This window comes from Mobula hypostoma, chromosome 1, assembly GCF_963921235.1.
Source record: "Mobula hypostoma chromosome 1, sMobHyp1.1, whole genome shotgun sequence".
Lineage (NCBI taxonomy): Eukaryota > Metazoa > Chordata > Chondrichthyes > Myliobatiformes > Myliobatidae > Mobula > Mobula hypostoma.
In genome coordinates this window covers 52,911,443-52,937,707 of record NC_086097.1, presented here as the reverse complement: position 1 = coordinate 52,937,707, position 26,265 = coordinate 52,911,443, and the positions used below count along the sequence as shown (strand labels likewise).

Genomic DNA, 26,265 nt, shown 5'->3' with positions numbered 1-26,265 from the left:
TGAGTTCCTCCAGCGTGTTGTGAGTGTTGCTTTGACCCCAGCATCTGCAAAGTATTTTGTGTTCACATTTCACTCTCCACCTCTTTCAGCATTTCACAAGGACCATTCCCATTGTGACTCCCTATATTGCTACTAATGCCCCCTTTTCTTACAGCATGTTCCACCAGCCACAGGCAATGCAGCACTAGTTCTTTCATCTCTGTGGTTCCTACCATCCACAGACCCAAATAATCTTTGCAGATGAAGCAGCAATTCACTTACACCCCTTCCAACCCAATGTACTGCATTCAGTGTTCACATTGATGGAATGCAGATTGGCAGATTGGACCATTGCTTAGTGGAACATTTGCTTGCAATCTACAGTGGCAACCCAGAATTTCCAATTGTCTGTTTTAATTCTTCATTCCATTCCTCTGACCCATCAATCCGTGGCTTCCTGCACTGTTTGACAGACCCAATGCAAGTTTAACATACAGCACCCCATTTTCTGTCTGCGCACATTGTAGCCTTCTAGTTAGAACTGAATTTTACCAGTTTTTAAAATTTCTTTAGAAATCAGTCATCCATTTGTCATCTCAGCTCAGTTTATTTTCTTTGTGAGACTCTTCAGACTGACCTGATGAGCTTTTCCTCCTGTTAAGTATTTTGTAACTCCCACATTCTTGTGTCTTAGTTCTCATCGTGTAACTGCTGCCATTCAATCATTGATCTTTCTTTACAGCTGATCCTCATCACTCCAGTTTTAATGAGAGACATTCCCGTCCCCACCCTCCCCGCAGCTTGACAAGTGTATCCCCTTTTCAGTTCTGTCAAAGTTCAGACTAAGTTTATCAAGCTTTGTCACCATACATGACCCAGATTCATTTTCTTGTGGGCATTCACAGTAATTATATAGAACCAATAGAGTTAATTAAATTGCACATAGAGGGACAAACAGCCAAGGTACAAAAGACAAACTGTACAAAGAAAATTTGAAAAAAGCAATAAATATTGGGACATGATTGTAGAGTTCTTGAAAGTGAGTCCATAGGTTGTGGAACCATAGGCTGGGGTGAGTGAAGTTGAGTAAAATTATCCTCCCTGGTTAAAGAGCCTGATGGTTGAGGAGATATAAAACTACAACTGTTTCTCTTTCCGCAGATGCAGTTTGACCTGCTAAGCATTTCCAACAACTCAAGAGACCATAAATGCTGGAATCAGGAACATTTTTGGCATTGAGTATTTCTAGCATTTGGTATACTCTGCCTCCTAAATAACAGACTTCAAAGTTATTGCTGAATATGCAAGTGAAATCACCCCTCAAAGATGACTCAAAAACCACACAGCTGCTTTGGTTTTAAGCAGAAAATTACATTATTGTGCTTACCTGATCAGATACATTGTACCAGCCATAGTTGAACGAACTGGGCCTATCCTCTGGGGCCATGAAAACAACCACCAGGTTATAGGAAGCCCTGGAGATATAAAGTAGGATCACTGCAGCACCCACAATCATGGCCTGACAAACAGATGTTCCCTGAAGAAAGAATACACGTTAATCAAAGGTTCAACAGATAATTCTCAATGTTAATCCACTGCAGTTTCTAGGTAACTGAAAAGCAAAAAAAAAAAACGACAGATGCTGGAAATCTGAAATTCAGAACGTGCTGGAATAACCAGCTGGCCAAGTAGCAATAGCGGAGAAAAAGGGGATTTACACTGCAGATCAATGACCTCTCATTAACACCAGGCAAAGCCAGGAATCAAGTAAATATCAAGATACAGAAGGGAGGATGGAAAGAAAAGGTGAAGTAATAAACAATGTTCTGGAGGGACTCAGTAAGTTAAGCAGCATCTGAGAGTGGAAATGCATTGTCAATATTTCTTATTTTGATCCAGGGTTTCAAACTGAAATGTCAACTCCTACACAAAAAATGCTGGTGAACGCAGCAGACCAGGCAGCATCTATAGGAAGAGGTACAGTCAATGTTTCAGGCCGAGACCCTTCATCAGGACCGAAATCTCGACTGTACCTCTTCCTATAGATGCTGCGTGGCCTGCTGCGTCCACCGGCATTTTTTTTGTGTGTGTTGCTTGAAATTCCAGCATCTGCAGATTTCCTCGCTTCAACAACTCGTCTCCTTCCACAGAAGCTGCACAACCCACAGAGCTCCTTCAGCAGATTGTTTGCTGCTCCAGATCCCGACATCCACAGTCTCAGGTTATGCAATAGCAGTGGAGAGAAAAACTGGATTGGTTGATGATCTATCAATACTGGCCAGTTCAGACAGAACAGGAAATATTGTTTATTCTGAAGTTATTGAATACCAAGATTTGGAAAATGCTCAAAAAGATGACAAAAATGCAGTCGTTGACCATAATTGCAGATTAGGTTATCTTTATTTATCACATGTACATTGAAACAGTGAAATGCATCATTTGCAACAAATTAAGTTAGCAGGGATTTGCACTGGACACTCCGCAAGTGTTATCAAATTCCCAGCGCCAACTCACTAACCCATGTACATCTTTGGAACGTGGAAAGAAAGAAGCGTATAGAGGAAACCCAAGCGGTGACGGGGAGAACATACCGAAGGTTTCCACAAACAAAATAGTGTGTGGCTTTTTGTTTCAGAGAAACTGTGACAACTGCTTTTATGATCTCCAAAAAACTGAAGACAAAGCACGGTAACAGTATTTATGTAATCACATCAGACCTGCCTCTTAAAGTGAACACCAACTCAATGTTGGTGGTTGTGAATTCTGTACGTCTCCACCAATTGCATTCCCATTACAGCCCCCACCCCGACAAGAATTTACTAAAATCAGCATTGACAGCCCGTCCGGAGCTCAGATGATCCACCCGGCTCGGGTCCCATGGTCCATGGATGTTGGAACAGCAGGTAACTCTGGCTTGTCCAGAGGTGTGTTGACACACCCATGCTCATGTCATGATGACAAAGGGATAGTAGCAGAACGCTCCAAAACTCGGTGGGCGGATTGAAGTGATCTCCCAAATCACTTCAGGTTTACCCACCTTATGATACGAGTCTTTTCTCTCCATTCCAAAACAGGTATGGGCCATCACATGGGCCTAAGGGGATGTTGGTATGCATCATGGCAGATGAAAACAAATGAGGTGGAATGCAAGTTAACAGGAACCCAAGATTGCTGCACACTATGATGGGAGGTAGGAATAGGTGCAAGGGAATTGAATTTACTGAGCAGGATGAACACTGTTGAGAGGCTGACCAGGCGGTCATGGCGTCAGGAATAAAATTACTTGGCACTCGTAACAGCTGCCCATATACCACCTCAGCGACAGAGTGCAGGTCCTCATTTGGTGCTGTTCTGAGCCCCAGCAGGACCCACGGGAGATGATCATGCCCACACTCATCCATCAGGGAGCCCTCAGAGCAGCTTTAAAGGAGTGGTGAAACCACCCACATAGGCCATTGGACTGCAGGTGACACGCTGTGGTGTGATGTAGCCCAACGTTGAGGTTATGGGCCATTGCAGCCCAGAGATCTGATATGAGCTGGGGACCATGGTCAAAGGAAATATCAGATGGGGTACCAAACGGAGCAACCCAGTTGCTAATGAACGCCGGAGCCACGTCTGCGGCTGTCGTCAATGCTGGAGGGATGATCTTTGGCCATCTGAAGGTTCTACAGTCCACCATGGTAAGGTGGTGTGAGAAACCGTGGGGGGGCGCGGGGGGAGGAAGAGGACCAACTAGGTCCATATTGACTAGTAAAACTGTCACTCGGGGACCTCAAAATGGCACCTGAACGCGCTGGTCAAGTTTTGCTTGCTGGCACGCCATAGAGGCTGCAGTCCAATCACGCACATCCTTCATGCCACACAAACTTCAGAGCAACCAATTTCTGTGAGGCCTTCTGGCCCAGATGCAAGAGGCCATTTATGGAGTTAAAAACAGTCTATCAGTTTGTGGGCACTATGGGGCGAGGGTGACTGGTTGAGGCATCGCACAGGAGAGAAACCCCAGCTTCCTCGAACTTAATGTCAGCCAACCACAGGCCTGTGGCTTTGGGTCTGTAACTTGGTCGGCTGCCATAGCCAACTCTCACAAGTATGGCCGCAACGGCTGGCCGTGAGAGGCAATTAGCCACGGCATTATTTCACTCCTTGATATGTTGTATAGCAGTTGTGAATTCAGACATGCAGGCCAGGTGGCATCACTGCTGTGCAGACCAATAGGCCAATATTTTGGCCATCGTGTGCACGAGGGACTTGTGGTCAACGAATGCTGTGAAACAGAAGAAAATTCAAATGACGGACAGCCAGGTAGACACTGAGAAGCTCATGGCCAAACGGGCGGTATTTCCTTTTGGGGGAAGAGAACTGCTGGCGGCTGGTGAGAAGCTGCCACACATTTCCTCGTATAGTGCTGCTTTTAAGTATGCTGTACAAGGGGAGCACAAGTTCAGCAGCTTGTGAATGAAGTGGTGATAGAAATTCACCATACCCAAAAACTCCTGCAGCTTTTTAGTGTGGTGCAGTGGGAAATCCATAATAGCGGTCACTTTTGATGGGAGGGGTTTCGCACCTTCTGCAGTGACGCGATGACCAAGAAAGTAAATGGTTGCGAAACCAAACTGGCATTTAGCAGGATTAATAATCTGTCACTGTTGGTTAAGCACTTGAAAAGTGTGCAGAGATGAGATATGTGTTCAGATTTGGCGACAAGCATGTCATCCAGGTAAACAAAAAGCAAATCGAAGTCTTTTAATACAGAGTCCAACAGTCACTGGAAAATCCGTGCTGCATTTTTTCAGCCCAAACGTTATTTGCAGAAACTCAGAGGCAAAATGGTATCACAGGTGTTTCGTGACTGGCCTCTGAGCACAAGCATGCAATGGTAGCCCTTAACTAGATCGACTTTGAAAAGAAATTTTCTGGTTAAGTGCCAGAAATTCTTGGATGTGTGAGACCGAGTAATGATTGGGGGTGGTAGCCTCATTAAGCAACGTTCCCTCCAAGGTGCGCGCATGCACAAAGGAAAACTATGCACAAAAGGCCGTCACACTCTACCTCGTTAGCATGTTAATTATGCTATCATACACAATCACATTTCCTTTTCTGGTTTCTGATGTGGACAACGTGGAGTTTGCGATGATGTGCCTGCATATTTTAGAACGAGCTTATTTATCCTATTTTTATTGAAGCAATTAATTGATTCACTATGTCAAATTTGGCGCTATGCTGAATTCTAAAGAAACAGAAAAGAACTGCAAGTTCATTTAAAGCATAATGGTTTAATGGAACAGTAGAAACTACTACACCTAAAGCTCATGAGATCAGGAATGTGTAGCTATGAGAAATATTTTTGTACAATACAGAAACTGGTGTTGCCTATGCGTATTGTCGTGATACAAATTCTCCAGCAACTTTTGCAAGTGGGAAGTGGGGTAATATTTGGAAACTTGACGTTTTAAAGTGACGTTCAGCAAGCAAATCACATATTGACGGTGTGAAAAAGCTCCAGCGAGAAAATCCTTCATTACCCGCTACAGGCCTGATATCTGTTTTCAGAGTGCTGATGAACGACAGTGAAAACGATCAAACCCAGAGGAGATCAAAGTTCTGATCGACAATGTTTCTCAAGCTGTTAAAATGAATACCACTATATAAAATTCAGTGTGCACATGTTGTTGTCACTGGGGGGTGTGTGCACACACTAGTCTTTACAAAGTAGGGGGAACATTGTCATTAAGGCAACGTTAATTGCCACACTGGTGGCAACCACCAATGGACTTAGGGACCAGATGGAGGAGCAAAGTAGGGCTATTTGACCAGTGTACAATGTCAAGTCTTCCCTTGTTGGCAAACTCTGCCCTCACTGTTGCCAGCTTTTTAGGGTTCAGTCCACATGCGCAGGCATGGACTAATGGCAAATGTGGTGCTTAACTCCATATTTTGTGATGATAGTAAAGAATGTGGGCTTGGTGAGGCTCGGGCATTCATCCAGCAGTCGAATAAACTCGTACATGGTGGTGCATGCATTTGATAGTCATTGTGGAGAACTTACTGGGGGAGTAGGATAACAACCCAAAGTCCTTGATATCTACAAGCCAGCAGTTCTTTTTTAAAATAAGGGTTGACGAATAGTCCTTGGGCAAACACAGAGCAGAGGTCTAGCCACTGTAGCCAGGATGAAGTTGCATGTGTAACGTTGCCCACTGAAGCACAGCATCACTCATTGTGTCCCAGTCAGTCTGGATCCTGCTGCCGTTGACAGCCTCCAGTGAGGTTTTGTCGCTCTTTGCCTTCTTGTCAATAAGCAATGCTGGCAGCACATTCACTTGAGCACCAGTGTCACACAGGAGGTGTTGCCCTGAAAGGGTGCCTGTAATGAAGACTAGACAGCCCTGGCAGCTGGAATCCATGGTGTTCACGGACCTCTGATATCCCGATACACTGGTACTGTCAAAGCTGCAAAGTGGTCAGCACTTCCTAGCGTTCATATCCAAGCGAGCACTGTGAAAACGTGGCCCACATTGTCTGTTTCGCAGCTGCGGGTGACTTTGTCAGGTGCCTTGCTGATGAGGCTTAATGAGGCAGGGAAGAGAGGAGGAATTATGTACTACTGCCTGGCTGTGTAGACTATCAAGTATTTTAGCAAGCTCCCCATAGTACTTCACAGGTGCATTAGTGAGGGCTATTCAAACTTGATCAGGCATTTGCTGCATGAAGAGTTCCTTAAAAATAAAGTAAGAACGGTGACTTTCCAGGAGAGATAGCATGGATTTCAGGAAGGGTAAGACAAAGGAACACAATACCAATCCTCATAGATGGATCAGAAGTGGAGAGAGTGAGCAACTTCAAGTTCCTCGGTGTCAAGATCGCTGAGGATTTAACCTGGTCCCAACATATCGATGTAGTTATAAAGAAGGCAAGACAGTGGCTATACTTTATTAGGAGTTTGAAGAGATTTGGCACGTCAACATATACACTCGAAAACTTCTATAGTTGTATCGTGGAGAACACTGACAGGCTGCATCACTGTCTGGTGTGGAGGGGATACTGCACAGGACCGAGAGAAGCTGTAGAAGGTTGTAAATCTAGTCAGCTCCATCTTGGGTACTAGCCGACAAAATACCCAGGACATCTTCAGGGAGCGGTGTCTCAGAAAGGCAGCGTCCATTATTAAGAACCTCCAGCACCTAGGAGGTCCGGTACCTAGGCATGCCCTTTTCTCACTATCACTATCAGATAGGAGGTACAGAAGCTGAAGGAACACACTCAGCAATACAGGAACAGCTTCTTCCCCTCTGCCATCTGATTTCTAAATGGACATTGAACCCATGAACACTACCTCACTTTAAAAAAAATACAGTATTTCAGTTTTTGCACTTCTTAAAAATCTATTCAATATAAGTAATTTATTTACTTGTTTTCCTGCAAGATCACCAACATTTCAGATTTACTCTTTTCATCAATATTGTCTGATTTACTGCTTTTTTTTCTCGCATTTATTTTCTTTCCAGATGTCCAGCAAATGCAATGCTCTGCATCTCAGTCACAGCATTTAAAACCCTATAAACCTCATTTCGATTTGATTTTCTTATCTTTCAGGATAATTAGCAATTAACAAACTTACATTACCTCTAATTTGATAGCATCAGCAACTATCAACCCATTTATTGCATTGCAGACATTCCCTTTTTCTCTCCACTACTACCCTCCCACCTGCAATTTAAAAACGCTCGTTTCAGAAACTTGATACAACTGAGATGGAAAGTCAGTGAGCTGAAACATTAACACTGCTTTCACCACAGATGCTGTCCGACTCGCTGAACATTTCCAGTATTTACTGCTTTTACTATAACTTTCTGGTATTGTGCAATAGTGTAGTGGTCAGAGTATAGCTCCTGGTGATTAACTGAATTTGACACTATTATACAATTTCCATAATTAATAGAATTAAATTATCTAGGATACCAAATATGTTGTTTACTTGTGGCCTGCATCAAGGTACTCCCATGACTAATAGTAAGGGGAGAGCCACTTTCCATTCAAATAGTGAGGCATAATTCTCTTGAAATCTGCATAGTGGTAATAATGAAAATTAGACAATTTCTGCTGCTTAATGGCTCCCAAGAATATCTGGCTACCAATAAAAAATGTGGGTTTAAAATCAAAGTTGAAGGTACAAAGTAGAAATAAATAAATAAATACATACATAAATTAATTTGACTGAAAATGTCAGTTTAATTTTTAAAAAGCATTAAAAAATTGGGAGACAAATAGATGTTAACAATATTTAAAGTACATTTTTAAAGTGCATGAGTTTGAAAAGTAACCTTACCTTTGACTCGAGATAAACATTTGCAGATGACATTTTTGCGATTTTGAGGATGCACACTGCTAATGATATGGCACAAAGTACAAAAAGGCTATCATTGATGAGCACTCGAGCAAACACTGTCCATTTCAATTGGTTTTCTGGCACATTTCCTTGGACAAGTACTGCACATGTGAAATTCACCACCAGAAACAGAATACTAACAAACAAGAATGTGAGCCGTAATGGAATCCTGAGAGCATTGAAAAAAAATAGTTAGAGAAAGCTCCATGTACATACATCAATAATCTGAATTAGCATTAGTAAATACAATTTGTATTAGTTACATGCTGCTTCATACAAATTCTATTTCAGTAATTGAATTTAGTAAACAGAGTCACAAGAGTGTAATGAATAAAGCACTTTTTTGATAACCACCCACTTGGAAAGCTTCAAGAGAGAAATGAGAGAGCAAGGGAGAAAACTGAGAAGCAGGACCTCCAGGGTAGTAATTTCTGGATTGCTACCTGTGCCATGCGCCAGTGAGGGTAGAAACAGGATGATCTGGCAGCTAAATGTGTGGTTGAGAAGCTGGTGAAGGTGGCAGGGCTTCAGGTTCTTAGATCATTGGACCTCTTCTGGGGGAGGCACGACCTGTACAAAAGGGTGGGTTGCACCTGAACCCAAGGGGAATCAATATTCTCGTGGGCAGGTTTGTTGGAGCTGTTGGGAAAGGTTTAAACTAATTTGGCAGGGAGGTGAGAACCAGAATGAAGGGACTCAGGATACGCCAGATGGTATAAGAGCAAGATGGTGTGCAGTCAGACTGTCAGAAAGGGCAGGCAGATTATAGGAGCATCAGTGCATTAGGGATGCAGAATCAAAAAGGGTAGCAAATACAGTACACAAACTGTTAAATCTCAAAGCACAGAATGCAAGAAATAAGGTGGATGATCTTGTTGCACTATTACAGATTGTCAGGTGTGATGTTGTGGCCATCACTGAATCATGGCTCAAGGACGGTTGTAGTTGGGAGCTGAATGTACAAGGCTACACATTGTATTGGAGCGATAAGAAGGTAGGCAGAGAGGGTGGCCTGGCTCTGCTGGTAAAGAATGGCATCAAATCAGTAGAAAGATGTGACACAGGAGCAGAAGATGTTGAACCACTGTGGATTGAGTCAAGAAACTGCAAGGGTGAAAGGATCCTGATGGCAGTTATATACAGGCCTCCCAACAGAAGCTGGGATGTGGACTACAGATTAAGACAGGAAACAGAAAAGGTATGTCAAAAGGGCAACGTTATGATAGTCATGGGAGATTTCAACATGCAAGTCAATTGGGAAAATCAGGTTGGAAATGGATCTTGAGAGCGTTTGTTGAATGCTTATGAGATGGCTTTTTACAGTAGTACATTATTGAGCCCACTAGGGGATGAATTATATTGGATTGGGTGTTATGTAATCAACTGGAGCTAATTAAGGAGTTTAAGTTAGAAAGACCCCAAGGAGAGAGTGATCACAATATGACTGAGTTCAACTTGAAATCTGATGGGGAGAAAGTTAAGTCTGACGTAGCAGTATTTCAGCGGAGTAAAGGAAATACAGTGGTATGACAGAGGAATTGGCCAAACTAAATTGGAAGGAGATGCTGGCAGGGATGCCAAGACAGCAGCAATGGCACAGGTTTCTGGAAAATGAGGAAGGTGCAGGACAGATGCATTCCAAAATGAAGAAATTCTCAAATGGCAAAATAGTACAACCATGGGAAGTCAAAGCTAATGTTAAAGCAAAAGTGAGGGCATATAATAAGCAAAAATTAGTTGGAAGATAAAACATTGGGAACTTCTAGAAGTCTACAGAGAGCAACTAAAATTATTAGGAGGGAAAAGATGAAATATGAAAACAAACTAGCAAACAGTATCAAAGTGGATAGTAAAGGCTTTTTCAAGTATGTAAAAAATAAGAGATGAGAGTGGATATAGGACCATTAGAAAACAAGGCTGGAAAAATAACAACAGGGGCCAAGGAAATGGCAGATGAACTAAATGAGTATTTTGCATCAGTCTTCACTGTGGAAGACACTAGCAGTGTGTCAGCTGTTGAAGGGTGTGAGGGAAGAGAAGTGAGTGCAGTTACTATTACAAGGAAGAAGATGCTCAAAAAGCTGAAAGACCCAAGGGTACCCAAGTTAACTGGACCAGAGGAACTGCACCCTAGGGTTCTGAAAGAGGTGGCAGCAGAGATTGTGGAGGCATTAGTAATGATCTTTCAAAAATCATTGGACTTGGGCATGGTGTCAGAGGACTGGAGAATTGCAAATGGCACTCCACTCTAAGAAAGGAGAGAGGCAGCAGAAAGGAAATTATAGACCAATTAGCCTGACCTCAGTGGTTGGGAAGATGTTGCAGTCAATTGTTAAGGATGGAGATTATGGAGTACTTAATGACACTGGACAAGATAGGACAAAGTCAGCATGGTTTCCTTAAGGGAAAATCTTACCCGATGAACCTGTTGGAATTCTTTGAGGAGATAACAAGTAGGATAGATAAAGGGGATGTAGTGGATGTTGCTTACTTGGATTTTCAGAAGGCCTTTGTCAAGGTGCCACATATGAGGCTGATTTCCAAGTTAACAGCCAATGGTCTTACAGGAAATTTACTGGCATGGTTAGAGCATTGGCTGATCGGTAGGAGGCAGTGAGTGGGAATAAAAGGATCCTTTTTGAATTGGCTGTCAGTGACTAGTGGTGTTCCACAGGGGTCAGTGTTGGGACTGCTTTTTATGCTGCATGTTAATGATTTAGATGAATAGGTGGCATTGGTGACAGTTTGCAGATGATATGGAGATGGGTGGAGAGGCAGATAGGGTTGAGGAAACAGGTAGACTGCAGAAGGACTTAGCCACAGATTAGGAGGATAGGCAAGAAAGTGGCAAATGAAATACAATGTTGGAAAATGCATGATCATGCACTTTTGTAGAAGAAATAAATGTGTGGACTATTTTCTAAATGGGGAGAAAATCCAAAAATTTGAAATGCAAAGGGACTTGGGAGTCTTTGTGCAAAACATAAGGTTGCAGGTAGCGTTGGTGGTGAAGGCGGCAAATGCAATGTTGGCATTCATTTCAAGAGGTCTTGAATACAAGAGCAGGGATGTGATGCTGAGGCTTTATAAGGCACTGGTGAGGCCTCACCTCGAGTATTGTGAACAGTTCTGGGCTCATCATCTTAAAAAAAATGGGCTGGCATTGGAGAGAGTTCAAAGAAGGTTGGCAAGGATGATTCTGGGAATGAAAGAGTTATCATACTAGGAATGTTTGATAGCTCTGGGTCTCTATTCACTGGAATTTAAAAGGATGTGTGTGTGGGGGGGATCTCATGGAAACTTTGAACGTTGGAAGGTCTAGACATTAGATGTGGAAAAGTTGTTTCCCCGTGGTGGGGGAGTATAGGGCAAGAGGATACAGCTACAGGATAGAGGGGCACCCTTTCGAAACAGATGTGGAGAAATTTCTTTAGCCAGAGGGTGGTGAATTTGAAACAGGCAGCTGTGGAGGCCAGGTGTATTTAAGGCAGAGCTTGATAGGTTCTTGATTGGCCAAAGCATGAAAGGTTACGGGGAGAAGACCGCGGAATGCGGCTGGCGGGGGGGGGGGGTGGGGGGAGGGGAAAAAAAGGACTAGCCATGATTGAATGGTGGAGCAGATTCGATGAGCCAAATGGCCTAATTCTACTCCTATGTCTTATGGTCTACTGATGGGTAGAAACTGCTATAATATGTTGCAAATCAAACACTGACATACTGTACATCATTTTCAACACATTTTAAGCCAAATTCACAAAAAAATGTTTTTGGCCACTTAATTCATGAAGTAACAGAAATGCTAATTTGTGAAATCATGTTCTTTGGAAATATGCTCATTTTAATGTAACTATTTCCAGAATGCATATTTGCTACTCACTTGTATTTGTTAAGTTCTGGACAATATTTGGCTTTAGCCTTGAAAATAACCTGCAAAAAAGATGCACATTATAATAATGAAACAATCAGAAAGTGAATTCAATAGTACAAAACAATTGTGCACAGGACATTAAATCTTCAAGCCAATTTACTAATTTCTTTCATTGGATCAGTGAATTCAATACAGATTAGGAGGGTTGGCCAAAAGCTTGGCATGGATGTAAGTGGTCTTTTGAGAGGATAAATGTAACACCAAATGAAATGACAAAGCAGTTAATTTACTTCACTATGGAGTACTGGGAATGAAGATAAAAACATAAGTAAGTGATAGGAGGGCTGAAGTGATCGTATTCAATTATTCATAAGAACACTTTGGATTAGATAACATGGTTGAGGGTTAGGCAGAAATAGATGTGACATAGCTAAAAATTGTCATGTTTTCTGCAGGTGACATTGTCCAGCATTATAATGCAGCCAAGAAACAGGAGGAAACAAGTGGGTTGGGTGGGGGGTTGGGGGGAAGAAAGAGGAGTATCCTGGTTAAGGAGGAGAAAATTTAGTTACAGCAAGCCACTGGAGAGAGTTATTGAAAGCAAGGAAGAGAAAAAAAAAGCCGTTTATATAGGACATTTCAGTTTCTAGGAAATTCTTAAATTGGTAAGTATCTATTTATGAAAAGCCCAGTGGCTGGTTGTAGCTCTTTGGTGCTATGTCAGTAATGTCCACACAGGAAGAAATTAAGTTGGTTTATGGAAGTAACTATCACAGAGCTATGAAACATTAGAAAGACCATAGAAGAAACATTTCATTATGAGGCTTGAAATATTACAAATTGTTGTGTGAAATGGTAATTTTGAAAAGTTAGCAAATGCTATGTGAAGAGGAAATATCTGAATGGAAGTATGGCGAAGAGTATGTGTCATGGATCATGAAGGACTCACTTTATCTTGGTACAACTGCAGAAGGTGCAGCTGGGTAAAACCATCCTTATCTCTAGAAATATAGGTAACTCATTGATTGTAATGATTTCAAAATATATTTGCTTTATTGTATTTCCACATTCTGCTTACACAATTGTATTCATACTTACATATAGATTATGCTACACAACTGCATTAGGTAGAAATGTCAGATGACTTAAAATGTTTTAGCCTGAACCCCAAGTTTAGATCATAGGAACATGCAAATCTGGAGAAAAATATCCCGATTTTAGATCTATATGCAAAAGCAATGAACAGATAGGCCATTCTAATGAAATGCTAAAAAAAACTGTATAAACTGAGAGAAGAAAATTCTAGTGGCTTGAGTGAAACTGAGTGAAAGACAATATGATTGCTTCATGGAATAAAGCATCATGTTCATGTTCACCTATTATTAATATTTTAGGCAAGGATATCGACATGGTGAGAGAATGATCCTACGCAACATTTGGGATTTGGATCTACAAGGACAATACCAGTTGTAACCTCTAAAAAGGCTGAAATCAAAAAATAGAAAACAGTAAAATAGTGATTAAAAGGGATTGCTTAACATTTCAGTAAAATAGAAAAAAGTTAAACATCTTTAATTTGTTAGGCGAGTAGGATTGTTTCCAAAATATTCAGATTAGGAAATGCAATTCCTCCCAAAGAACGCAATGTACATGAAATGCTGGAATTCTGAATGGAAAAACTGAAAATTACCAACTCGAGAAATCAGAATCAGATTTATTATGATTGCTGACATGTGAAACTTGCATTTTGCAGCCAATGCAATGCAAGGACAAAAATCTATTAATTACAACAATGAAATAGTACAAACAAAAAATAATGAGGTAGTGATCAAGTACCATTCAGAAACGTGATGGCAGAGGGAAAGAAGCTGTTTCTAAATCATTGAATAGGCATCTTCAGGATTCTGTGCCTCCTCCCTGATGCTAGCAATGAGAAATGACATGCTCCAGTTCATGGGGGTCTTTAAGGATATATGCGGCTTTGAGGCAACACCTCTGAAGACACCCTGGTGAGGAGTGTTCTGCCTATAATGGAGTTGGTTGAATCTAATACTCACTGCAAACTCTTGCAAATCCTGTGCACTAAAGCCACCTCAACAAGCAGTGATGCAACCTGTTAGAATGCTGTCCACCACATAAATAGAAATTTAAGGGTCTTTATTGATGTACTAAATCTGCTCAAGCTCCCAATGAAGTAGAACTGCTGGCATGCCTTCTTCGTGCTTACATTAATATGTTGTGTCCAGGATAGATCCTCTGGGATATCAATGCCCGGGAAATGGCTGCTCACCCTTTCCACCACTGACCCCCTCAATGAGGACTGATGTGTTCTCCTGACTTCCCCTTTCTGAGGTTTACAATCAGTTCCTTGGTCTTGCTGACACAGCGCAAGGGTGAAACAACCCTTAACCAGCCAATCTCACTCCTGTAAGCCTTCTTGTCACAGTCTGAAATTCTGCCACAGGAAACTTATAGATGGCTTTGCCTAGCCACAGTCACGTGAAAAGAGTGTAGAGCAGTGGGTAAGCACATATCCTTGAGGTGCACTTGTCTAGATCGTCAGTGAGATGCAATTTATTAAAATTGTTAATAATTGCTTACAATCTAGGATGATGACATTTCATCTAAATTTGGATGAGTTGACAAGAAAAATTTTAAGTCAGGGAACAAAGGGAGGGATGATATGTAGAGCAGGGGACATTAAATGACAAAAGAGGCTGAAAATGCAGTCAAGGATTTTATAAATGCAGTATTATCTGACTTTGCCAAAAGGAATTTGGAATGCATGCTGAACATCTGGAAAATGTGTTGTGCTAAAACACATTGTGGAATTCAAAGTTTGTGTAAAACAAGCTATAATCTACCCTTGTCACATGAGTGGATCTTGCTCCTGTAATTTGACAGCGTACAGGGTGAAGATTCAGAAAATGGAGGAAGACAGTTAAAGCAATGGCCAACAGGAGGCTTTGCTCATGTACAACCCAAGTGGAGATATTTTCCCTTCATCCTTCCAGAGAAGACATGAACAGATTATATAAAGGAAGACAGGATTCCAAGGGCAAATTTGACAAAGTAGGAAAAACATCAATTAAAAGTACAAAGAGGAAAGTGGACAAAAACACAGATAATTTCTTTGTAATATCAGTGCTACTAGGTAAAGGACATTTGAGTACCGTTAAGTGTTGAAAGGTCTCAAAATACAAGGCGAATTTATTAATGCTGCCAAGGAAGAAAACCCAATGTTTCAAAACAATGTATTTTTAATAGGAGATGGAAGCCCTAGGAGTCATTAGATTCAAACAAAAATGTGAAGACAGAATTTATACTTCCTGTCAGAAAACTATACATTTATACTCTGCCTTTCATGTGCATGCCATCAAAATAATATGAAGGCAAAGTTAGCTCAGGGGACTGACTACCAGTTTGATCAAAGGAAGTTGGACAGGGGAGCAGAAAGTGAAAGACAGATTGGTGTAAAAATCTTGCTCTGGCTCACGCAACCACAAACAGTTGAACAAAGGGTGGAAACACCAGACGTTTGTTCAAATGGGATGAATGCAAGGCATCAGAGGGGAATAACATAGGGATGAAATTTTACTACACGTGTTAGTGTCTTCTAGTTATTTAATCTTCAACAGTGAACACAAGAATGATTATCCAGGGAGGATTGATACTGAACGGAGTTTTGGTTCAGCTGGTTTAAATTAGTGGATGGGACGTTTGCTAAGAGAATATTGATACCTTCAGACTCAACTGTGGCAAAGGCATGTTGAAGAAGATCAGGAACAGATGGGCTAATATAACAATTCAAAAAGAGAAAGTAAAACAGTCTGGAAGGTTAAATCATCAATTGAAATCGCTGGAAGACTAAAACACAGCTTGTAACTGGGAGTCACGTATGAAGACTATGATCTTTCCAATATTTAACAAGAGAAGTAATTTCAAGGAGGGTTTTAAAAAGTGAAATTTAGGTAGAAATCGAATGAGAATTCCACTTACAATCTAAAGAGATCAAGGATTAGTTTTCAGTAAATTTAATTTGAAGATGATGGCATGAGAGAATGGAAAAGAAAAATGTACAAGGTGGATAGGTCTGGTTTATACAGGTGAGGAATCAGGCTTGCTCTGACAGAACAGGAACAATGCACCGATGAGAAAGTGAGGGCATGTTCATGATGGAATTGAAACATGACATTGGGTTGATGCTGCAGTTGCCAGGAGGCGAGGAGATCGGGAAAATAAATTTTGTCATTCCGTGGAGTGTGAAATTGCAATTGGAAATAATCTAGCCACTTCTAGTTAATCATAGAAATATTAGTTTTGCTGATCATGTAAAAAGACACAAGAGAAATATACAAACTAGGTCAAATGAGCCAAAGTCTTCTGAGGTTGCAGAAAAGAAATATAGTCAAGATAACAGGAAGGGAATACTATTTTGCAGTTTTGATCATTACAGGCAAGAAACCAGGCTGGAAAGATGCAAAGATGAGCTGGAGAAAAATCAAAGAACTGTAGAGACTAGAAATCTGAAGTACAAACAGAAAATGCTGGAACAACATTTGGATGGTATGCACGACAGGCAGAATGAAGAAATGTTTCATGCCTTGGACCCCATCAAAAACCTAGAAAGAGTAAAAATGTTGGTATAGGTAGCAGAGAAGATGGGGGGCAGGGGGGTGGATGGATTGGTAGAACAGGTGGAATATTTTCTCCAATAGGCAGAAAAAGGCAGTTAATCTCCTTTATCTGTGTAACACGTTGCTAATGTTTTAAAGTATTAAAAAGTTTTAAATGTTTGAATGCCTTTATAAAGTCCATCTTACTGGATAGAATATGCTCAGCAGACTAGAATATAGATGTGAAAGTTAAAAAGAATGGCAGACAAATGAATAAAAAGCAAGTTATCCATAGTAAGAGAACTTGATATCAAGTTCAGGCTGCAAAGTGTCTAGTTGGAAGATGAGGCATTTGCTCCTCGAACTTGTATTGGCTGTTGTGATAATGTAGGAGGCTACATTGAAGTTAGAGTGGGAAAGAAATGAATCAGGCAACAGATTCATGGCCTCCTGCAGACTGAGCACAGGTTCTTCACAATGCAGTCACTCAACCTGCATTTGGATTCTCCAAATGGGACTGAGGTGAGATGAAAAAGTAGAAGCAAAAGACATGGATTTCTGTGTTGGTAGGGCAGAGTGATCAGATAGGAGTTGCATCTCCTGCTGCTGTATGGGAACATGCTACTTAATGGGGAGGAGCTGACCAGGGAGTTGCAAAAGGGATGACCCTTTCAAAATGTGAAAGGAGAGGTGAGAGACTATGTACCTGGTGGTGGAACCTAGTGGGAGCTGACAGAATTTGCCAAGGATGATCCATTTAATGCTGGCGGGTGGAAGGAAAACTACCTACTTTGTCCAGGAATAACTGTTAGAGGTAGGGGAAATGGATTTCAGCATTTGAATAGGTGTTCCAGGATTGAGGTTTCAAATGTGAAAAGGAGTTCACAGATATGAGTAACCAGGAAAGCTCGTGAAATATTGGCACTTAGCATGGGATTCAGATTTAAAACTAAGAATGCAATTTGGTTGCAGAGCTGATTGGTTTCTGTTCTGAGTAATGTTTAGTTTTGGGCACAATACTCAAAAGGACGTGGGCACGTGGCCAAGTGGTTAAGGCATTCAACTAGCGATCTGAAGGTCGTGAGTTCAAGCCCTAGCCAAGGCAGCGTGTGAGTGTCCTTGAGCAAAGCACTTAATCACACAGTGCTCTGCAGCGACACTAGTGCCAAGCTGTATGGGTCCTAATGCCCTTCCCTTGGACAACATCAGTGTCGTGGAGAGGGGAGACTTGCAGCATGGGCAACTGCCAGTCTTCCATACAACCTTCCCCAGGCCTGCGCCATGGAGAGTGAAGACTTGGTCTCCATGGTCTCGCAAGACTAACAGATGCCTTTACTTTACTCAAAAGGAAAACTACATCAGAATAGCATAGCAGGTTCAATGAATGTTATCAAAGTCTGCTTAATTAGACCAAGTTCATTAGAATTAAGGGTGCAATCCAGTTGATGTATTTAAAATTATAAAATGTAATACAAAAAGAAACCATTTCATCTGATGTTGGAATCTTAAGATGATCTTAAAATTAGGAAGAAGGGCTTGCAAGAACTAAGCTTTTCTTTAAAAAAAGATATGCAAATGTTGTAGCCACCCAAGAGAAATGAAATTCAGGACCAAAAAGTATTATTTGTTTACAATGCTTGAAGCTGTCATTAAGGAAGAAATAGCAAAACATTTAGAAAGGAGTGGTTCCATTAGACAGACACAGCATAGATTCAGAAAGGGCAGGTCCTGTTTGACAAACTAACTGGAGTTCTTTGAGGACATAATGAGTGCAGTGGATAGAGGGGAACAGGTGGATGTTGTATACTTGGATTTTCAGGTGTTCGATAAGGTGCAGCACAAGAGACTTATAAATAAGATACGGATGTATGGAGTTGGAGGAAGTGTATTGGCATGGATAGTGGATTGGTTAACCAATAGAAGACAGAGAGTTGGTATAAATGGGTGTTTCTCCGGTTGGCAGTCAGTGGTGAGTGGGGTGCCGCAGGGGTCGGTGCTGGGCCCGCAGCTGTTTACCATTTACATTGATGATTTGCAAGAGGGGACTAAGTGTAGCATAACAAAATTTGCTGATGACACTAAACTGAGTGGAAAAGCAAATTGTACAGAGGAGGTGGAGAGTCTGCAGAGAGATATAGATGGGTTAAGTAAGTCAGTCAAGGTCTGGCAGATGGAATACAATGTTGGTCACTGCGAGACCATCCACTTTGGAAGGAATAATAGAAGAGCAGATTATGATTTAAATGGTGAAAGATTGTAGCATGCTGTTGTGCCGAGGGACTTGGGAGTGCTTGTGCATGAATCACAAAAAGTTGTCCTTCATTGCCAGAGGGCTTGAATTCAAAAGCAGGGAGGTTATGCTGCAACTATACAGGGTACTGGTGAATCCGCACCTGGAGTACTGTGTGCAGTTCTGGTCTCCATACTTGAGGAAGGATATACTGGCTTTGGAGGCAGTGCAGAGGAGGTTCACCAGGTTGATTCCAGGGATGAAAGGGTTAACCTATGAGGAAAGATTGAGTCGTCTGGGACTATACTCTCTGGAGTTCAGAAGAATGAGACGGGATCTTATAGAAACATACAACATTTTGAAAGGGATAGATACGATAGAAGTAGGAAAGTTGTTTCCAATGGTAGATGAGACTAGAACTAGGGGACATTGCCTCAAGATTCAGGGGAGAAGATTTAGGATGAAGATGAGGAGAAACTGTTTTTCCCAGGGAGTGGTGAATCTGTGGAATTCTCTGCCCAGGAGAGCAGTTGAGGCTTCTTCACTAAATGTATTTAAGAAACAGTTAGATAGGTTTTACGTAGTAAGGGAATTCAGGGTTACGGGGAAAAGGCAGGTAGATGGAGCTGAGTTTACAGACAGATCAGCCATGATCTTATTGAATGGTGGGGCAGGCTCGATGGGCCGGATGGCCTACTCCTATTTCTTGTGTTCTACAAAGTTAATGGGTTCGAAGCATAGGCCTGCCATGATCTAAACGAATGGTTGAAGGGCCTAACTCTGTTCAAGCACATGATGAATCTGGAGATTGAAAGGAAGCTGGAGCTGAATCACGGTCAAATTTGAAGGGCAAGCATAGCGTGAAGGAAAACTATTAGCAAAATCAAGTTCTGAAGCCAACTGTCATAGAAGAGAGTGGATAATGTAGGGTACAGCTACGTTGGTTACATTTAATTCAAAATTGCTTATGTAATATTGGGAAGCTGTAACAGAACAGTGATGCTTGATGTTCATTATGGTGGTATGCAGTATTATATGGTCACCATAAGAGGATATTTTACCATTTTCATAGCCATTCCTTGGCATTTCTCCAGATACACACACACACCCTCCCCTCCAATAGTTATGATTTCTTTCAAAACCACTGAATCTACTCCCACCTTGTCAGGCAGTGAATTCCAGATCACAATGCATTACCTCAAATTCTCAAGTTCAAATTTTTTTTAATAGGCATATATACCCCAGGTATAAATGCCATGAAATTAATTTTTCAGCAGTAACACAGGTGGCTTGGGTATCAAAGGAGGTGTAAGATGCTCCTTCCTTCCGCTAGCCTGCAGATTACCCTTGGGCAAGTCCTATCACCTGTTTAGCCCACCCACCCCGATCAACATCACATGAAGCCATGGGAGCAGGTGGTGGATGGTCCTATGAGTAGCTGGTGCACATCACAAGTCCTGGTGATGTGACCACTGATGCTAGGCAGACAATCACTGAAGAGTATTGATAATGGCTGGGGTCACCTGTCTTATAAAGGCACTGCCCAGAAGGCAGCAATGTGCACAATTCTGATTTGATGGAGACAGACGAGAGTGCATAGCAGAACATCTGGAAAACTTCTGAATTGTCTGCTTTGCTACCGCTGCTACTGTGTGGTAACCGGAATCTCTGGAGCTGAAGGCCTCAAAATCCTCGGCTTTGCGTGTTTCAGCAGCTGGGGAGAGGTTGAAGGTGCTCGGCAGAGGATGGCGCTCGGGAGGCCGTATCGGAGAGGCTGCTCGGAAGCTCGGAGTTTTCGGACGGATGGACCACGGTCGGCTGCTTCCAAGGTATCGGCAAGTTGACGGTGCCTGGAAGTTTATGGCAGGGAGTTTCTCCCTTTTGCTACTGCTATCAGGGACTCGGGAGTCAATCGACTCGGGGACTTTGAGACTATTTTTTTTTACTGTGCCTATGGACTGTTCTTCATCAAATTATGGTATTGCTTTGCATTGCTGTAACTATATGTTATAATTATGTGGTTTTGTCAGTGTTAGTCTTTGGTTTGTCTTGTTTTCTGTGATATCACTCCAGAGAAACAACATTGTATCATTTCTTAAAGCATGTATGCATTTCTAAATGACAATAAAAGAGGACTGAGTGTTCTCATAATCTACTATCGAATTGGTCAAAGACAATCATGATCATAGAGCATGATTGCCTACATCATATGGAAAGCCACATAATGATGACCTTGCTTCAAATGGTTTATTGACATGATTGATCCCAACACTGTTCAACAGTGCAAATGCAAGTAGTTGTCTATAGAATTTGCCAATAATCAGGATCATAGACCATGATGGCATGGTACATAATGATAAGCCCATTATTCTTGTCTTCCTTCAACTTCACTTTTAGTAATTTTATTTAAATGATTATCACTGGATAAATCAATTTGGAATAAGTCTTAAATCTCCCATGAACTTTCTCTTTTAAGTCGTCCAATGCCTGCGTCTTCCCCCAAAAAGTTAAACACTCCTAGTAAGGTTTTAGAATATTTCCCCCCATGTACTTTAAAGTTTTGACATTTTATCCCTAAAAATGTGGGTCATGGCACAGTTCCATGAGGGTCAAAAAAGTGTTTTATAAAGACTACATTATTTCCTTTGCATTTGAACACTGCCCAGATACTTCAAGGAAGCCAATGTTCTGAAATTAATTCAACTTTATTATCAAGTAAGCAGATTGGAGATATATTGGAAATGGGAGGGCAGAAGAGCAGAATTAGGTCTGAAGGGCGAATCGTGTTAGAAGAATCCAAATAGAACATGTGAAATTAATTTTACACTTTGCACCAGCCTTGCTAGTAAACCCCAAACCACAAATTATTAGAATGGGGGTTAAGAAACCAAGGAACTTCTCCCAAATAATACACAATTGGAATTATCAAGGGAGAAAGACAACGGCATTAGAAGGAACAGGAATACTGAACTAGGATCAGGTGCTTGGAGCAGAAATGCAAGTACGAAAGAGATAATGCTATTCAGGGAAATTCCCTTATTTTTTCCTGATGTAAAGCACAAATCTCAACTTAAAATGGCAATTGCTTTGTAAATTTCACTGCCTAAATTTGTAAATTTCACATTCTTGCGGTCATGCTGTAATGAATCTAATTGTTCTCATCTTCTTAACCCATCTTAAAGAGGTTCTTTGCTATAGCTAAATTAATGAAATCTTTAGAAATCACGTCAGTGCCCTGCTGCAGCACTATATTTAACCATGTGCAGCACATTTTTGAAAAAAGACATGACAAGCCTCAACACAAATGGAAGGATAAAAAAGCACCAAGTTTACCTACAGATAGCTGTACAAATTAAACAGCTGCATAAAATCTTTTAATAATCATTCACATTAGATACCATGCAACATGGGGTTAGCTAATGATTTGTATATACTTGGCTGCATTGATATTCGAGAAATACCAAAACCCAATCACTCACAGAACTTGCCAATCAGACTTTGTTAAAGATGTACAAAAGGTATGTGCAGGTGACAGGCATTGTTTGGGGTCATGATCATTTCTATGGAGTTCTGGAGTACTACAAAATTATTACACTGATACTCGAGGGCTGTGAACAGCGTCACTCAGCTTCCCATTCCAAGCATCTAGAAATGTCAATTAATGTTCTACCCATCAGTACTTTATACAATATCACGTTATTGCATATCAGGAAGTGTTAATTAATACCATTGTAACATTCACTGACACCTCAATGGTCCAGTTGGAAAATGCACAATGCTAAGCAATGAACAGAACTCCTAGTTTGATTCCTGGTCTGCAATGACAGTCAGGTGGACATTTACAAACATTTCCAATGGAGGGTTCCAGTTGACTTCATGTTTTTATCCTAATTACGGCTTAATCTCTTGCTTGGACAAGTTCCAACACAATTATCCATGAAGGCTCTCAGTCATCCAGGTCATTGTATACCAAGCAGTAGTAAATCAAGGCAACTGGACTTGCTGTGTTGTCTAGAAGACATTTCGCCACTCATCCAAGAGGCTTCTTCTCTTCTAATCCATGTGGGTAGTTTTCAATCTTATAAACGGGGTTGTTTAAAGGTATAGCAATCATCTGAGGGTCTTTATATGAGAGGTTATCCAAAATATTTCCTAATATAGACAATTATTGTGATAGGTGTAAAAATGAAGTAGCTACTCTGTCACATATGTTCTGGTCATGTCCCTCATTGAAATATTTTCTACAACTTCTAAAGCTTTGAAAATTAATTTACAACCTAATACATTGACTGCTCTATTTGGAATAGCTCCGCATCATATTCAGGGTATTTCATTTTCAAACCAACATGTAATTGCATTTGTTACATTGTTGGCAAGAAGGGCTATTTTATTGAAGTGGAAAGATACCTCTGCTCCTACACTAATTCAATGATTTTCCCAAGTAATGTTACGTCTTAGTTTGGAAAAAATTAGAAGTAGAACTTTTGATCCCTGATTCGATTTTGAGAGAAGGTGGGGCTCTTTTGCCAAATATTATCATTTAATTTGAATTAATTTGTATGGTTTCCTTCCAATTTTATGTTATATAAATATGATTTTGCGTTTCTTTTTAAAATATATATATTTTATATATATATAGATGATTCTAAGATGTATTGCTCTGGGTGTTGGTTCCTAATGGTTTTTTTTTGTAGTTAGTGGGTTTTTTTTTAGTTAGTTGGAGTTCTCTTTTTCCTTCTTTTTCTTTCTTTCTTTTTCAATCTTTTTATTAATTTCAAAATATAGAAACAAAACATAGCAATAATACAAATAATAGGAGATATATTGTTACACTTAAAAAAGTAATTGCAAAACCAAGTAGTGTAAATCAACAAAGCTCCCAAACATGTAGAATTAACCACGGATAATACAAAGCAAAAAAAAACTGGAAAAAAAATCATGAAAAAGAAAAAAAAAACAAAAAAAAAGCAAACCCCATCCCCAAAGAAAAACAAACTTAATCAACAAACTAAAAGACTTGGGCAAAACTAACAACTTAAAAGTGGAAAAGAAGAAAACCTTAGTGTCGACGACTCCATTCCCCTCCAACAACAGTACAGAGAGATAAAACAAATTTGGAAATGATCAAATTACATCAAATGAAAATGCTGAATGAATGGCCTCCAAGTTTTTTCAAACTTAATGGAAGGGTCATAAACTGCACTTCTAATTTTCTCCAAATTCAAACACACCATAGTTTGTGAAAACCAATGAAATAGAGTAGGAGGATTAATCTCTTTCCAATTCAACAAAATGGACCTTCTAGCTATTAAAGAAAGAAATGCAATCATCCTTCGTGATGAAGAGGTTAAATTATTTAAATCTATCATTGGTAGTCCAAAGATAGCAGTAATTGGATGAGGTTATAAGTCTATATTTAGGACCGTTGAAATAATATCAAAAATATCTTTCCAATATTTCTCCAACAAGGGACGTGACCAAAACATGTGGGTTAAAGAAGCTATCTCGGAATGGCATCTGTCACATATTGGATTAATATAAGAGTAATAACGAGATAGTTTATCTTTGGACATATAAGCCCTGTGCACTACTTTAAACTGTATCAACCTATGCTTAGCACATATGGAGGATGAGTTCACCAACTGAAGAATTTTTTCCCATTTTTCAGTCGGTATATTAATCTCAAGTTCTCTTTCCCAGTCAGCTTTAATTTTATTAGAAGCATCAGGACATAGATTCATAATTATATTATATATAATTGCTACTACACTTTTCTGAGAGAGATTTAAATCTAAGATTTTTTCCAAAGTGTCCATTGGATATGGGTGTGGAAAATTAGGGGAAACAGTAATTAAAAAGTTTCTAATCTGTAGATACCTAAAAAAGTGAGATCTGGGTAAGTTATATTTATTAGAAAGTTGATCAAAAGACATAAAACAATTATCCAAAAATAAATCGCGAAAAGATATTATACGCAAACAACAGGAATTCTGCAGATGCTGGAAATTCAAGCAACACACATCAAAGTTGCTGGTGAACGCAGCAGGCCAAGCAGCATCCATAGGAAGAGGTGCAGTCGACGTTTCAGGCCGAGACCCTTCATCAGGACTAACTGAAGGAAGTGTGTGGTCGAAAAGTTGAAGAGCCGATGAAATTACAGATGGGGAGCAGTGAGAGATGGTTTCACTGAACTCCCGTCGAAGAGAGGATCTAAACTTCTTCGGTGTAGGCATCACCGGAAGAGGCTTCGCAGTAGTGAATTTAAACGCAAACAACAGGAATTCTGCAGATGCTGGAAATTCAAGCAACATACATCAAAGTTGCTGGTGAACGTAGCAGGCCAAGCAGCATCCATAGGAAGAGGTGCAGTCGACGTTTCAGGCCGAGACCCTTCGTCAGGACTAACTGAAGGTTAGGTTAGGTTCCTTCAGTTAGTCCTGACAAAGGGTCTCGGCCTGAAACGTCGACTGCACCTCTTCCTATGGATGCTGCTTGGCCTGCTGCGTTCACCAGCAACTTTGATGTATGTTGCTTAAAAATATTATACCTTTGGTTTTCCAATCAAAGTAAGCTTGATCCATCGTGGAAGGTTGAAAAAGAAAATTTGATATAATGGGACTTGCTAGAATAAATTGATTAAACCCAAAATATCTTCGGAATTGAAACCATATACGTAAAGTATGCTTAACTATTGGGATGTTCATTTGTTTATATGATTTAACAGAAGTAAAAGGAAGTAAAGTTCCTAAAACCGAACCCAAGGAAAACCCTTGTAATGAACTAGATTCAAGATTTACCCAATGAGGGTTTAAAGATGCGTCCAAATCTTGTAACCAAAATTTTAAATATCGAATATTAATTGCCCAATAATAGAATCTAAAATTTGGGAGGGCGAGCCCCCCCTCCTTTTTAGATTTCTGTAGATACCCTTTACCTAACCTAGGATTTTTATTCTGCCAAATATATGAGGAAATTTTTGAATCTACGTTATCAAAAAAAGATTTTGGGATAAAAATTGGTACCGATTGGAATATGTACAAAAATTTGGGCAAAATGATCATCTTAATAGCATTAATCCGACCAATCAAAGACAAAGAGATTGGGGACCATTTGGTAAATAAAAATTTAATCTGATCAATTAAAGGTAAAAAAATTAGCTTTAAATAAATCTTTATATTTT

At 40.4% G+C, this 26,265-nt stretch overlaps 1 protein-coding gene across 3 annotated transcripts in view; it reads right to left on the bottom strand.

Moving 5' to 3' along the window:
• The window catches only part of gpr137c (G protein-coupled receptor 137c), a 79,004-nt gene that overhangs the window by 40,932 nt on the left and 11,807 nt on the right, over positions 1-26,265 (bottom strand). For all 3 annotated transcript variants that reach the window (XR_010018053.1, XM_063048862.1, XM_063048854.1), the window contains exons 2-4: positions 12,249-12,298; positions 8,312-8,540; positions 1,367-1,516 (exon numbers count right to left, since the gene is read on the bottom strand). Coding sequence is in view for 2 of the 3 variants with exons in the window: in XM_063048862.1 (XP_062904932.1) it covers positions 1,367-1,516; positions 8,312-8,540; positions 12,249-12,298 (429 nt within the window). In the remaining variant the exon portion in view is untranslated. The remainder of the gene's footprint in view (positions 1-1,366; positions 1,517-8,311; positions 8,541-12,248; positions 12,299-26,265) is intronic.